Source organism: Homalodisca vitripennis, chromosome 4, assembly GCF_021130785.1.
Source record: "Homalodisca vitripennis isolate AUS2020 chromosome 4, UT_GWSS_2.1, whole genome shotgun sequence".
Taxonomy (NCBI): Eukaryota; Metazoa; Arthropoda; class Insecta; order Hemiptera; family Cicadellidae; genus Homalodisca; species Homalodisca vitripennis.
In genome coordinates, this window is record NC_060210.1 from 78,917,171 (window position 1) to 78,933,306 (window position 16,136).

Consider the following 16,136-nt stretch of genomic DNA (forward strand, 5'->3'; position numbering starts at 1 on the left):
GTATAAAACAAATCTTGTTTGAATACTAATGAAGCGATTATCTTTCTTCTGGCGTTTTGAAATAAGATAACTGAATTATCAATTGTATATACATAGACTTCTAGATCTGCGCAGGAGTGCTCACCTCACGTAGTTAGTCTGATCATTCTCACAATAACTAAAGATGAAAGAAAAACGTCGAAGTACCAGAATAGGTTTCTCTTCAGTACAAAAACTTGTAATCCCAAACAGGAACTCGCATATCGAAGGTCAAAACACACGCAGAGGGAAAATATTCAAGGTTTTTTGGTTTAATTTAACGTGGAAAAGTTGGGCAATTAAACCAATTCGCAGGTTTAGGATTGTGTCTTTTATGTAATCGGATTTTCCTGGATCGTTAGGCGTTATACGAGCCGGTGCAGCTAAGCGCGCAGTTGCATCACTTCCAGTAGACAGTGGCAGGGCAGGGGACCTCTTGCGTCCTTGCGTCACTCTTCGACATGGCCCCGTCCGCGGTACTCGCCCCGACCCTCGCCCTCCTGGCTGCCTTGCTGCTGGCCGCCCACGCTGCCAAGATACGTGAGTATACAGCACATCAGTGTTACTAATGAATGCTAATCAGTTAAGTGAAATGAATTACACACAAACACTAAGTGAAATTCTAAGCTACTACAAATGTTTTGTCTGTATTATTGTCTCTCATATACATAAGTAGGAGCATTTTGATGGCGCAAGAAGTAAATTTTTCACCCAAGTACCAACATATTTCTCCAGATCGTTTCTGACAATTTTTATTAAATCTTTCCATTATCAACTTTATTACAAGTTTCTAAATTTTCATTTTTATTAACATTTAAATTTTTGCTGAACATTCAACTTAAACCATGACAATCCATCAAGATGTTTGGCGTGCAAGTATGACCTGTGAATACATCCATACTATTCTCTCATTTTTTTTATTGTTTCCTAACTTTGGAATTGAAACCCATTTAACTATAAATTTATTCGTAGCCATACGCGGGTTGTGTCATAAAAAAGTTTTACGAACTGTGCATCCCGCGTTAAAACTATGTTAACAATAATCACGAGATATTTTGGTCCTGATAATAGATGTTAAGTGACACTCAAAACTCCTTACATCGGGTTATCATCACTTAACTGCAGATATGTCCCAAAAGCGGTCGAAATGTTTTAAGATTCTAATTGTGTTAACAAAGTTTTGTCTTGATGTGAACCGATAATCTTAAAAGACAATCTAAACCCATTGCATTTTAGTCTTAGTCATACCATACGCGGTGTGTGCCATGACAAGTTTTACGCACTGTTCACCCAGCGTTAAACTGTGTTAACACAAGAATTATGATCACGAGATGTTTTGGCCATGACAATGTTATTTATTTTTAATAACGTGTAGTTGCCATAAAATTAGCTTTTCTCAAATAATTATTTTAATTTAAATTAATATTTATCATTTCTATCGCGTTAGACAGATAAAATACTATAAATTAATTTCCTGGAATAGAAAAGTTTACAAAATATTTAATATTCATTTTCAGTTGAAATAAATGTAAAATCCAATTTTTAATATCCCTTGAATATTCTGAGACAGGGTTGCAGGAAAGTGAATTTAATTCCGATAAAGAATCTGCAAAGCCAGTATGCACCAGCCAGATGAAGGTGAGCTGGATGTCGATAAAACCAGAGTATATACAATTTACATACGCCGCCGCGCTGGCGAGGCTGTTTTATATTCAATGTCACTTATAACTGGCGGGAACAGGTGCCTTTGAGCTGCTTTGTTTCTGAGCAGTTGGCAGCTTGGGGTCTCTAATAATTTGATAATTGTGTAAATATGTTTCTAAAAAACATTTCTATCGATGTTGGTATAAGATTTGTCATAATACTTTACAACGTATCATAACGCTTTCAAAGTTGAAATTTTTATTAATAATTGACCTTTGTGCTAAAAATTCAATTTGACATAAAAACCCATAGTATCTGATGATCGGAGACAAATGACCGGATGTTCTTCGAGGACAATGAGCAGACAAGGTTAAAGGAAGAATACTCGGGTCCATATATACCAGAGGATCCACGGTCACGTCAGTTACGCTGCACGCGTAATTAATTAATTCCTGCGTAAAGAGAAGGACAGACATGTAGAGATTTGCATTCCGCGCAGATCGACCATCCCTCATATGTAGTTCTTCAAAAACAGTTAGACAACATCCAGGACGGGAGCAATGAGCATACACGTCCCGTAGTAATAATAGATGTATCACTTCTTCCTCTCCAATCTATATACAGTACATAAAAATGAATGTTTGTGTGTATGTCCTTTATAGACTCAGAAACTATTTGACAGTTCGTTATGAAAATCTGTATGTTTATGTATTTTTACACGGGGAAGGTTTATATGCTATGCCCATTGATGTAACTTACCACAAGGCAGCGCTGCAAAATATAAAGGTTTTCAAATTGCCTGCACATTATAAACTGCAACTACAAGACAGTTACGTATATTAAATTGCCAAACACTAATTTATTATGTATATTTGTCTTAAAAATAAACTTCTGGCTGAACTTAAAGCTGGAGTGTTAGACCACTTTTTAATAAAGTACATGTGCGTTGTGCGTGTACAGTGGCTATAGACATACACTTTTGACAGATTTTCTTGATCGTGGCAACAAGGTCAAACTCTACATCGCCGTTGGAAATATAATTCACTTGAACCAGAAGCGTGCGAAGCCGCGAGAAACAGCTAGTAATATATAAAAAGGATAAAGCCAAGCTACGGCCAAATGTATTCGGCCACTACGCCGTTCTGCGCTTGTGTTAGCGTTCCGAACGGGCCAGGCTGCGTTCGGCTGCGCCCGTGATTTGAACATTCCCCATGCTACGTACTGGAGACGGCTACACCGACCTGCAGAATGCACGTCACTACTTTTTCTTCATTACAACCAAACCCTCTGTCGGTCTTTTAAATATCGTCTTGAACGAAAGAAAGCACATCGTGAAATTATTCCGCATTCCTTCTAAGATACGAGAAAAATATGTTTCTCAGTAAACTAAGCAATGTACGAAACTGGCCTTGCTAAGCCCGCATATTGTCAATTGGATGAACACAAAACCTTCTATTTTATTTAATAAGAGTATAAAGCCAGCCCAAAGTGCCATCCTCCTTACTTGCAGTCATCTTGACAATTTTACCCATAGCAAATAACGATGCTCGTCAACAGTGAGTGTTGCCACGCCAAATATCTACGCGGCAAACGCACACAGACCATTTACATTGTAGTTCCGATTTTAAGTAAATATTGATATTTGCATATTCTCTTGAAGTACTATTTACTTAATCCACACCTCTTGCTACTTCTCGTAAACACATATTGTTTTGAATATAACGATATTCCATTGCCAGTTTTTATACTTGCTATCAATTTTTAAATTGGAATATTTTATGAATGCATAGATCTCAATTCTAACTAAAAATATTGCACTCCACGACATCATAGGTGGAGTGATATTGCAGAAACGACAGTGCATCGTATTTGTATCGGTGCTATGACAGATATTGTTTCACTCGCATAAACAACTGTAGCAAAGGCCAAATATTTAAAACCATCCCTTTCCTCCTAACGAACGAATCTATTGCTTTAACTCTGCAGTCCCCCTAATAGAATAGTTTTTGGATAAAACAATCAAACCACAATTGCATATAGTAAAATGTCTAATTCCGTTAATACAAACGTAGTTAGTCTTTTGTGAATGAAATACTGTATTTTGATTTTCAGAATTTAACTTACGTAAGCTAAACCATAGATATGTGATACAACTGATCATTTAGGGACTCCAATTTAACAAAATTAATATTGTTACCGTGAAAAATTTCTTACGCCAGCTCTTCTGCAGCAGACAGTTTAGTACATACGGTAAGTGTTGAACGTCGCGTCGCTTGTTGTCCATTTGGCTGATACACAAGGTGAGCTTGTGCCGAAGTAAAATAACACTTGAACAACTGATACAATTGAACAATTCGATACAAATCTAATTTGCTATTCACACAGTTTACATTAAAAACAGTTATAATACAACAAACATTAGTTACAAGCGAGTAAGTATTAATCCACGAAAATTGCAACCTGTTCCATTGCCTTCTGGATCACCAAGTTTGCAGTTAGTTCTCACACATGTGTAAAAATAATGCAAGGTGTCACATATCGTGACTGATGAAAGTAAAATTGCACCTTGTTAATAAATATTATAAAAACAATGCTCCTAAAATTGAACCATGTTCTATTTGTACTAGTTTGGATAAATTGCCTATGCAATCGATTACTTAATTATGAACCCAGCAGTCATTATAATCTAACTTTTAATATAATTAAGACTACAATTAATTTGTAAAGAAGGATCTGATATGGCTGTATAATAAAAAATTATGGTTGCCTGTAAAGTCGGTTTTACGGGCGAAGATTTTACGTGACAACGTCTTTTTCTCGGTAGAATATTTATTGATATGAATATTATTAAATTGCACAATAGGAACAAGGAATTGAATGAAAATAAGAATTGCACAAATTTTAACTATAGAAATATATTTTGTTTACTAAAACATTGTACATAATTTGAAATTAATTAAAATTTGTTATTGTAAATGGTAAAGTTGAATAAAACATTTACTAAAATTGGAATTTGAAATTCTTGCTAAACACAGTTAAATTCTAACTCCGCGCGTGGTGATTGGTCGGTTTAGTTCGTTTGTTTGGTCGCACTGTTATGACAGGTTAGAGGTTATAATTTGTTATTTTAAATGTTTGACTAGCAATACGCGCTGTTTCTTCTCAATCGACTGAATTACGATTGATTGCAGAGTGATTTAAACTAATAATTTACTTAACACTATCAACATTTGTCAATAGTATGACATAACCTATAAACTCAGTTTCTCAACTTTTGTGTCAATCTAACAATTAATCAATCAATCATAGTTTACGATAATGAAATATCAGTGTACCTACAATTATTTACCTTTATTGTTGTAGTTGTTGTAAATGACGAATCTAAGCACTCCACATTTTCACGAATAAACATAGTTATCTGCTTTATCCCGTGCGGCGGACCCACAGTTATCTGCTTTATCCCGTGCGGCGGACCCACTGGACGGGCATCGTAACGTTACCGGGCGTTACACTTTTTCATGAGTGACTCCGAGCCGCAACCTAATTTAAGACGTTGTCACGTCAAAAACTTTGTACTTACTCTAATCCTAACATCATAATGTTGTGTTTTAATTACCCGTACCGAGAATCCTAGAAAGATAGCCTTTACCAAGGTATTCCCATCTTTACTAACCTAATGTTTGCTAATTAATAAATCTTTGCATTCCATATATTTTTTTCAAGAGATGGATGATGGGTTTCTCGTATTTCATAGAATAATACGGGATTCTCAGCGTCCCAAAATAGTACTCTTTTCTTTCATAGACAAATAATTTAGAATAGCAACAAAGGTGACCTCCGAACCACCACCATGTTCGGGTAGACGAGACAAGGTCACCCACGTAAGGAGCAGCCATGTTGTTGTTCGATTCGGTGTCTTACGACAATCGATATAGTCTAGTCAAGGTCACGAGTGGCGAAATACGGTGTCTGGAATATTCGGAAAAGTGGATAAAAGTATCATTCACATTCGAGTACTGTATTACTTATTAAATTTATTTATAGAAAAACTGTCCGAAGGTGTAATTGTATCACAATTGTACAATTAGTACCAGACATAGCAACACATTTCTTTCTTTACTTGCTAAGCAAGGGAGAGAGGACTATCAATATATCTATTGATATCTGGATATCCATACTAGAATGTCATGCGGATCGTCGTGGTTTTATTGCATTAATATCGAATTAAAAATTAAATCTTAAAAAGAATTCATAAGCAATGTGAATTATGCTGTTTAATGGCCTTAAGTGATTAAAATGCAATAACACTCGTTAGAGCTGTTCGTAGGGCATTTTTAGTTTGCACAATTAACAATGTGGGATTTTTTTAAACCATAAAAAATAAAACTACGTTTCGAATATATTTACAGTAGATTAACGCCAGCTATGTTTATAAGCTAATAAACAGTGGCACATGTCTTTGGAACTGTGATACTGATCTCTGCTCGTGAATCGGAGTAAATATGGGGAATCATTAAAAAAAAATATACACATTTTAAATGTTATCCTTTTATATCACGTCACGTCTTGATACAAAGCGGGGAAAGTTATAAAAATATATTTTTAAAATGTAGGGAGTTTGTGCGTTTGTAGGGAGAATGACCATGAAAAGATGAATAGTTTTCTTATTGACTGTAAACGTTTCTTGGAATAGATCCAAATCTCTAGTCCAACAGCTGCAAGGTATTCTACACACTTTACCTTGCCGTCATCTTTTCATTCGCAATGACTTCCTGTCGATGTCGCTGGAATAGGAGAGGAATACTCGTAATTCTATTTCGATATCTACTTTCAACTCTTGTAATATTTAACTTGGGTAATGCAACTTTGTTTGGTAATTTGGCTGAAAAAAGAATTACGATAATGTACTTCATCAAGGGGTTTTTAAATAAAAAAAATTGCCTATCTTCTTAAGCAACGGCTAACATTCAACCCATATCCTAACAATACCCACGCTTATGCCTCGTTCCACTCGTTCCATATTTGAGCCAAAAGCAGTTAAACCACAACTGTTTAGTTTTTCAATTCTTAAAAATATCTTATTGTGTATTATAATATATCTTGTGTATGCAAATATCTTATTGTGTATTTCCTACATGTCTGAATTGTGTAATAAGCTTTTTCACTCGTAACATAGATAATGGTATAATACTTGATAAAACTATTCTTGGAATATATCCAAATCTCTAGTGCAACAGCTGGAAGGTATTCTACACACTTTAGCTTGCCTTGGATTTTAGAAACTTGACATTTGTTCCTCTCAATCCAAGGAAGAACTATTGATTTTGGAACCAAAGGCCAAATCATAAAGGTCCGTGTGCATAAATGTACGTTTGTGCGAAAACTACTTTGTTTTGTTCTGTCTTTCGATACTCCATATATCGATGTATACTTTTAAATTTTACACCCGTGCGTCTTTTCTACCACCAATTTCTTCTTCTTCCAAAAAAGTACCAATGCAATTTTGAAATGGACACATGGTCTAAAAATAAAACAAAATAATAGTTGGACAAAGAATAACAATATATGTTGTTAATAAGTATGAATTGTAAAATATAATTTTATAACTCATTGTTGAAAGTATTACAAACCGATAGTTCTATTATACAAGTTAAAAACAGATTATGTCTTCTATATAACAATTCTACTAAATCTGACAGGACTGCCAAAGTCATATGCGATTTTCAGTCATGGAGTTATACTTTAGAATAATATTTAATTTGACGTGATGTAGATGTAAGTCGAAAGCATATTATTAAGGCGTGATGACGTTGTTAAACAAAAACACATAATGTTCCTCATTGACATTGAATAACTAGGAGATGATGTTAAGTTTTCGCAGTTATTAATTTGTCTCACTTCTAATTCATTTCTAACTAACTACACAATAATTACCAGCGATAGACGCTAGCTATCTCAGGATCGCAGTCGCGCCTGTCATACTTAGCCGATAACAAACCAAACAAGTAATGCAGCGCGATTATCGCTCCAAATCATCTGTTACTAGTTTGTAGCTCTCTCTCCTAAAAAGCGAGAGTGGAGCTCCGTTTCCTCATAGCTGTTAGTAGCCTTAAGCTCTGCATTAAAACGGATGCAGCTGCAACACAATAAGGAAGCTATAATGCCAATTGTAATAGCTAGTAGAGACTATAGGTGGGTTGTCTGTTGTGAGAGCGCCACTGCCCTGTCTCAGAGTTTCGCCACTGTTGGGTAACAGCGCATAATGTCCGGTCGCGTGACCAAGCTGTGCACTTAACTCGTGTAACCTGAATCGCTTGCTTACTGAAGTAATAATTACTGTATTAGGGGTAATTATGTGAACTGTCAGACAACTATCCATTCCAATAAACACTCTTGAAGTAAGCGATGGTTAATAACTAACACAAATTGATTTCCTTATGGATAGAAACTTCTCAATTATGATATAAAGGACAATTTAAAGTCACAATAATTTACTTCTTCGATTTTTCTTTATAAGTAATAACGAGTACCTACTTGAGCTTGGATCTATACAACATTCTTGAAAGTTACCTTACTTCCTACATTGCAAAAAGAATCGTAAGGTTTATCCAAAGATACAAACTTATTTTTTATAGAAAGGTAGAGAAAATTGGCACCGTAATAAAAACGTCAGTCTAATTTAAAGTAAACAGCACACTTTAGGATTATATCTTACAAGTTTAATTAAAACTTTTGCAATTAATGTTTTATTACTATATGTAATGTGTGCATGTTTTAAGTATTTTATAAGGCATAATGAAAGTGATGCGTAATTAGATCTTAATTAATACAAAATTGGAAAAAGTGACTGTATTTTAGTATCATCTACCATAGTTCTTGTCGACTGCTTCAATAGGAGTCTTATGTCAAATTCTGACCTTCTTATGTTTTAGAACATTTTATAAGGCAGATTAGTACTTGCCTAATTGCTGAAATCTAAACCTATAAAATTGTGGTTTTTCTTTAGACATTATACTCACAAAAACGTAACCTGAGACGCCCCAGGGCATTGCTGGACGACCCTACCTAGGCGCTTCACTCATCTAGACTTGCTGTCCATCCTCAAACTCTGCCGACCACGTACATAATTTTTATTGTTCATCTATTTGTTATCGACTTGACTCCATTCGACAAACGTACCATTCTGTCCCAGCACTAAAGTGTATGCTAAAATACACTGATGTTTCTACTCTCCAGCAGTCATTGGGGCATTTGTTTCAGAAGCTGCTCTGAGGGGAACCACCCCGTCCATCCTTCACGGTTTAGTTCAGTTCATTCACTATAAATGTAAACAAATTAAAAACAACAAACAATGTTTACACAGAACAGTTGATTACATCTGACAGGCTCGTTCAATTAATATTACACAACTTCAGAAACCAAGATGGCATTTTTCGTTACTTTAAAAACGAGTGGGGCGTAGCCTTGAGGAATGTTCAAAATAAGAACAGGTCTACATTCATCCCAGGGACTATAAGAACGTCCATATAAAATTTAAGAACAATTGGTTGAATAGTTTACGCGTGAAAACAGGACTTTCACATTTACAATATTATATTAGGATAGGATATTAACTCAAATTTCGGTATATAAAAGATGGTACTTTGGGATTATACCGACCACACCAGTTTGAGGAACACAAAAATATAAATTTATAGAAACAAACATTATAGAACGAAAAAAACAAATCTTTAATTACAAAATTACAACGGTTATCAATTGTTAATGGGTTTCCTGTGACGCCCAGAATGCAGCAATATCAAGGATGAGTGAGTATAGTGGATTTCCGCCTTCAGCCGCAACTTCCGACCGCCACATGTATTCAGCTAGGTATGAGTCAAGATGGTGTCGTGCTGTTCGTCGTTGTTTTTTATTACGCCATTTAGCTGAACCCCACATTCGCTCAATCTGTTGAGTATTAGCACCAGTTTCCGGGTCGACAAAATTGTATCGATGGCACCAGCTGAAAGGGCGGCGAGACTCTGCAGTCACGTTATCTACTAGACCGCTCGACTTTGACCTTTGTCTGAGGATGGGGAGGGGTTTGCGATAAGACAATTCCTGCTTTATATTGACGAAATATTGTTCTACGCTAATCTAGTAATCAGTAGAAGCAAAATGTCAAATAACGATTCATGTCTGGGTGTGGTCGGTATAATCCCAAAATACCTAAAAGATTATTAATACTTAAATATATACTTAAAAACAAGTTTTGTCTAGCCTTCATAGAAATAGCTACCACATAAAATTATAGTTTTGTTTGAAATTATTGCCATAAACAATCTACTATACATATAATCTGTAATACACTTTGTTTGTTATTGTGCTATAATAAATTTAATTGCTGCTTAACTATTACTTGTGGTATTCATTAACACGTTCACGACGTCAGCGTTTTTTCCAGAATGTTTTATTTGCCACCAAATTTTTCAATAATAATGGCAAATAACCGTAATCGGGTTTTTACGTCAAACGGCTAAGTATAACGAGAAAGGTATGTAGGCTTCGCAATTTTGCACAAAATCAATTATGTAATTTTTAAAAATTTTTCTGTGTAACCAAGGAGCAGAAAAAATAACTTAAAAATTAAGCAAAAGTGGGCTCGACGGGGTACACGATTGTTATTTAAGTGCGGGATTAAATTTAGCAAAACCAAGGCAGGCAAACAATAAAAACGCAATAATGAAGTGCATAGCAACGTGTACCCTAACGGGCGCACGATGCGACGCACTTTGCGAAAGCCCGGTATGTACCCGATTGGGTACATGGCGGCAGTTGAAAGATCGCGTGTACTCGATGGGGTACACGTTGTCGGGAACGTGTTAACTGAATTGTTTATTTTTTCAGTACTCCTATTATGTATTAGAAGAATGATTACTCTGATGATGTATTACTACTACATAAGTGAATACTTTTCACACTTTTTACCATGAATTGCTTATACTTGTGTTTTCTTTCAAACAGCGGATTATATCCCAATGTGCAAGAGAGATGTGCCTGACTTTGACAAGTGCCTGCTCAATACAGTTGAGGTAGTTCGGCCCCATTTGGCAAAGGGTAAGTGAATACACTAAAGTATCTTTTGGCGTTTTGTATTTTTTTAGACAATAAGCTATTTGAAGGTTAATTTTAAGAGAGAACAAGTACTAGCTAGCATCTAACCATGCATTTTAGGCTCCTCCTTAAACATGGCAATACAGTTTAAAACTGCGTTAAAATATGAATTTGTCCAAAATCGATAAATGTTTCACTTCGAAAACTTGGAGTTTAGTGTCTCAATGCTAGTGAATACTTAAAAATACAATTAACTGTTAATATAATTCAGTATAGATTTTCCTACAAGACATTCCACATTGAATATAAATTATAAACCATTCGTATTAACAGATAATCATACTTTTAACAACGTATTAGAATTTAAATACTGTACTCTAATGTAGGTTTTTGAAGTAAATGGATTTGAAACGAGTTTCTATTAATAACACAGTTTTAAACTTTGTTCCAATATTAAAAGCAGAGCTTCAGATGCGCAAGCTGTAGCTAACTTGCTTACCCTCTTAATAATTAGTTTAATTTTAATTACATTTCAAGCACTAGTTGTGAATTAAAAGCTTAATTACTTGAACAGAAAGACTTTCTCTCAATGCATACAATGATGTTTTTTTTTTATTTTGTAGGCATTCCCAAGTTGAAAGTCCCTGCTCTTGAACCACTGACTATTCCGGCCTTGGAGATCAACAGGAACAATGAAGCCCTGCAAGTTAAGGCTAAACTCAAAGATATTAAGGCGTTTGGAGGCACCGGCTTTGTGGTAGATAGACTGAAGTGAGTAACATAATATATGAAATATTTATTATTAAGTAATAATTTTTTGTAATTCTGGTTACAAATATGACTGTAGTTTCGTAAGTGATTAAAATTGAACTTATTTTCCTGCAATCGATACCATAGCAGATGATAATTGCTTTAGACAGAAATAGTCGAAATAAATACCTATTTATAAAAGCTCATTATTTAAAGTTGCTTAAAAGCTACAACTATAATATTATAACACATTATAAACAGATGCTATTGATTGGTCTTACTCAACTCTACACAACCAGTAGCAGAGCAATACACGTTAACCTTGCATCAGGAGTTTGATCCACTTTCTCTGCCATCTAGATATTCAAGCCGCTCCTCAAGGTGTGCCATGTTCGTATGATCTGTGTGGTGCCTCTTACATGTGCTGTACACATTGGGTTAATCAGTAACCACAAATTAAGACTGCATCCCAGCAGTTGTCACAAACTTGAGGGCTTCAAATACTGGTACTATTAAAACAGATTCTCAGCTAACGTCGATACGTGTGTTACAGAACAGACATAGACAAGTTGGCACTAGATGTGTCGGTCACTATCCCAGAGTTGAGAGTCACAGCAGACTATGATGTGGACGGCCGACTGCTCGTCATCCCTCTCAGGGGAAAAGGCATATTTAAGGGAAACTTCAGTTAGTATACTTTTCAGACAGCAATATATAAGTTTACATAGTTATATTATCAACCAAAGTTAAATAGTCTGTAATATTTGGATTTAGGTTGTTTATTTGAAGATTGCTATTAGAACACAAATAGGAAAATAAAGTAAGATGTTGGTGGCTAAATTGTCTAGTAGTTATTGTGGTTTGAAAACAATTATGTAATATTCAGTAATTAGTAAAATCACATATCACAATAATGGTTTACATTCAATTCGTTAATACGATATTAATTAGGAACTAACACAGTCTTGATATGTTTTATTTCAGATGCTTATGAGGTTTAATAAATAAGTCTAATATACCATTGTGCTATCATTTCATCAGCATTAAAAGCACAAGGAAAATAACGCAATCATACAAGTGCAATAATAGCTTTAAGAGTTATACAATTATTTTGTGAAATTCACTATAAAAATGTGTGAACTACATAAGTTATATTTTTATAATATGATGATTAATATGATATTTCAGTTATTTTCTAAATTATAAATCTGTAGATTTCATAATTTTATCTACATATGAATATAAACTATAGTACGAGACACATCATTGCAAGCCTGGCCGTTTACACTCTCCTTGAGACATTTCAAATTGTCATATAAGCTAATTCTCAGTATAAGGCGACTCAACGACCTTCAATCCGTTTGTTTACATCCATTTTGTTCTTCGGCCTTAGATCATTCTGCATGTTTTTATTTTTTTATAATATTTTTGCCCACGTTCTGTGATGTAGTGTAAACAAGTGTTAATTTAAAAGGTAAAGGTTAAGGATTCAGGCAGATAGAAAAGAAGTAAATATGAGCAGTAAAGATTGCTCAATTGTTGAATTCAATCAATAATTCTATAGTTAGTTATTATTCCGTTACAGCTGGCAACACTGTGTCACAACCCAGACTTGCATTGATATGTCTCATACAATAGTATATCTTAAAAATGCGAAATACAATATTAAAATGATTTAAACTGTAATAATGAACTTGAAGGCAAGTAGATAACTACATTAATCTTTTAATGTAATATTACTTGACATATGTTGCTCTTGATGCTATGTTATTTCTCTTGAATAACACAATAATTTGGTGAGTGAATATACATAGAATCTCTGTTTACAAATAATATTTCTGAAATATATAAGTATTGGGTGTTATAAAACACACTTTAATGTGTGCCTAATAGTTTAATTAAACTATTACTACATGTTGTTTTTAGTATTGAACAATTTAATACTATTTTCGTTTAATCTTCTTTTCTATCTCTAAATGTACTAGTAAGACAATAAACTTACCAATATGCTGAATGAAGCAGAAGAAAGAACAAAAAACGCAGAAATGTCTTAAGGGACAGCCAATCTTTTTAAACCACTAAACATTATTAATTTATTTTCATTATAAACTTTAAAATATTCTAATGTACGAAGTGTAGCATTTGATTCACATAGTTATATTTCGTTTCAGCAAACTCAAAGGCTGACGTAAAGGCGACAGGGAAACTTATTAAGAACAAGAAAGGTGTTCAGTACATGCAAGTGAAGGACTTAAATGTGCGCCTCACAGTAGGCGGGCAGAAGGTGAGGTTCATCAACAAAGGCAACAGAGACACAGAAGCTATCAGTGAGTATTTGTTGTTATTGTGGGAGAATTACTGATATGTGCATGATGGCAGAAGTGACAGTTGTACACAGATAGTGTCAATTTTTGATAGGGTGTAATTACAATTACTGGTTTGAAAATAATTGGATATCACAAGGCAACAATATATACGTCAGATTTCTAGTATCTTTTTTAAAATTATAGAAAAATGTTTATATATAAACACTGTCAACCTCTAATAAAACCTGATTACAAAACTGAAATATAACTCCATATCATATAAAGAATTGAATTTTGTAAGTGATTTATAGTACTAGTTTTTAAAGGTATGTTTGAGAAGAGTTTTATAAAGTTACATGTAGATTGTTGCAGGGCTCTTTGTATTCATCTTCAAAAACAACTATATACCGTAGTTAATTATTTTATGTTTCTAAACACTAACCAAGATTAGTACTGCTATTTAGAAAGAAAAATTCTATTTTAGTTGAAAATATATAATTTAAAAGATAAAAATGACATGGTGTAAATGCATTAAAAAAATAGTTTACTTGCAAGTCAAATCTCACCAAAACAACTTTTGAAAAACAGACATATACAGTACAAAGTTATTTGAAAAAATGTTCTATAATAGCAGCAAACAAAATCTGCATTAGAAGGCAAGTAAAGCATGTATTTTGTACATACACATTCATTTGAAAATTGAATTACCTACTGGATATTATTCAGAAATATTGTGTTATATGATGTGTATTACTCCTACATAGGTACTGATGTAGATTAATCTTACTATTTGTTAGATTCGTTATGCAAACAAAGGTCAGGGAAAAAGTCCAAAACAAATGATAATTTACAGTCTACTATGAAAAGTAACTATTTTATTGAGAGGTCTACTAAAATCAACGGCAGTCTAGTCTTACTACTGTGTGTATTAAACCATTTTAAAACGATTAGTTAAATAAAATATGTACATTAAATAAAATATGCACTAGACTTTTTCTACTATTTTATCAATGGAATCAAAGTTGATTTTTAAGAACCTATCAGATTTTAAAATGAAGTGTTGAAAGATATCAATTTCTGCTACTGAGTAATGAAATTTTAATTATTTCTTGCCAAAAACAACAACATAAATTTAATTTCCCACATGAATTTGTTTCAGCTCAAACAGTGATGAACTTCTACAACCAGAACCGTCAGCAAGTGACGGAGATTATAATGCCTATTGTGGAGGAAACGGTCATTGCATTCATGCGCCAGTTTGCAAACACTATCTTACGATCTGTTCCCTTCTCAGAAATTTTGCCCAAATAAGACTTTTTATTTATAACATAAGAAGCCAAAAATTGCTTTATATAAATTAATACGTACATTTTTCAAATATATTTTAATTATAAATTACATAATGCATTCATGTTAAGTGGTACCTATGGGTTTCATATAAGAATGCTGGGACCTTGCTTGCCAGGTCCTGTTGTACTATTTTAGAGAATTAGGAATCAGAATGCTACAGGTAGACCCCTACTACCATATATCATTTCCAATGTTTATAAATAATGCAAAACCGAAATTTATTTCTTAATTTTCAGCAAAATTGGCACACTTAAATAGTTTTATATTTTGTGTAATTAGAGACACTTTGATAGTATTTTCGTTAAAATTCTTATCTTTTCTGTCATTTATACTCATATGCAAAAGTGTGTAGCAAATTATTTCTTACAACAACAAAGTAGCCTTTTCAGATATCACAGTCATAAATTTTTGAGTTCTCTACACACCATTATGATGCTCCATCAGAGGTTCATTCCTAACCTGCTTGGAAGTGAATGTGGCAGTACGTATTTTTAGTCTCTGCATTATTGTTTAAACAAAAAATGAAGAAAGTGTTCACTTGACCTATACAAGAAAGGTGTGCGAGTGAAACAAAATAGAATTTACTAGATTCTACTGTATTCAGACAATACATCATCAACGTAAAAAAACACAACAGTGAGTTACAATATGACTAGATTCATCATAAGTATTTAGATATAAGGTTAGTTGTAATGGTTTAAATACTTCGTGACTCATTTTCGTAATGATTGTACTATAATCAATAGAGTGACAATAATTATGTCATGCCACGTGTCATATAAATTATGCTCATTATTATTGTTGGACCAGTTACCATTTGTCTGCTTAGTTACTTGTAAAAGAAAGTAAAGCACTCTACTATTCATTTGTAAGAACTGTACATTCAAAAAAATAAAAAAAATATATAATACTATCATCATGCAGTCCTTATTCTAGTACCCTAAAGTTCACTGCAATATTAGTTATGAACTATTT

At 33.8% G+C, this 16,136-nt stretch overlaps 1 protein-coding gene across 1 annotated transcript; it reads left to right on the plus strand.

Moving 5' to 3' along the window:
- The first annotated feature begins 402 nt into the window (after positions 1 to 402).
- LOC124359596 (circadian clock-controlled protein daywake-like) lies at positions 403 to 16,077 on the plus strand. The gene is made up of 6 exons (XM_046812477.1): positions 403 to 558; positions 10,666 to 10,758; positions 11,379 to 11,526; positions 12,059 to 12,192; positions 13,677 to 13,832; positions 14,971 to 16,077. Exons 1-6 carry the CDS (start codon positions 480 to 482, stop codon positions 15,120 to 15,122), a joined length of 762 nt encoding a protein of 253 aa, XP_046668433.1. The 5' UTR covers positions 403 to 479; the 3' UTR covers positions 15,123 to 16,077.
- Positions 16,078 to 16,136: the final 59 nt, after the last annotated feature.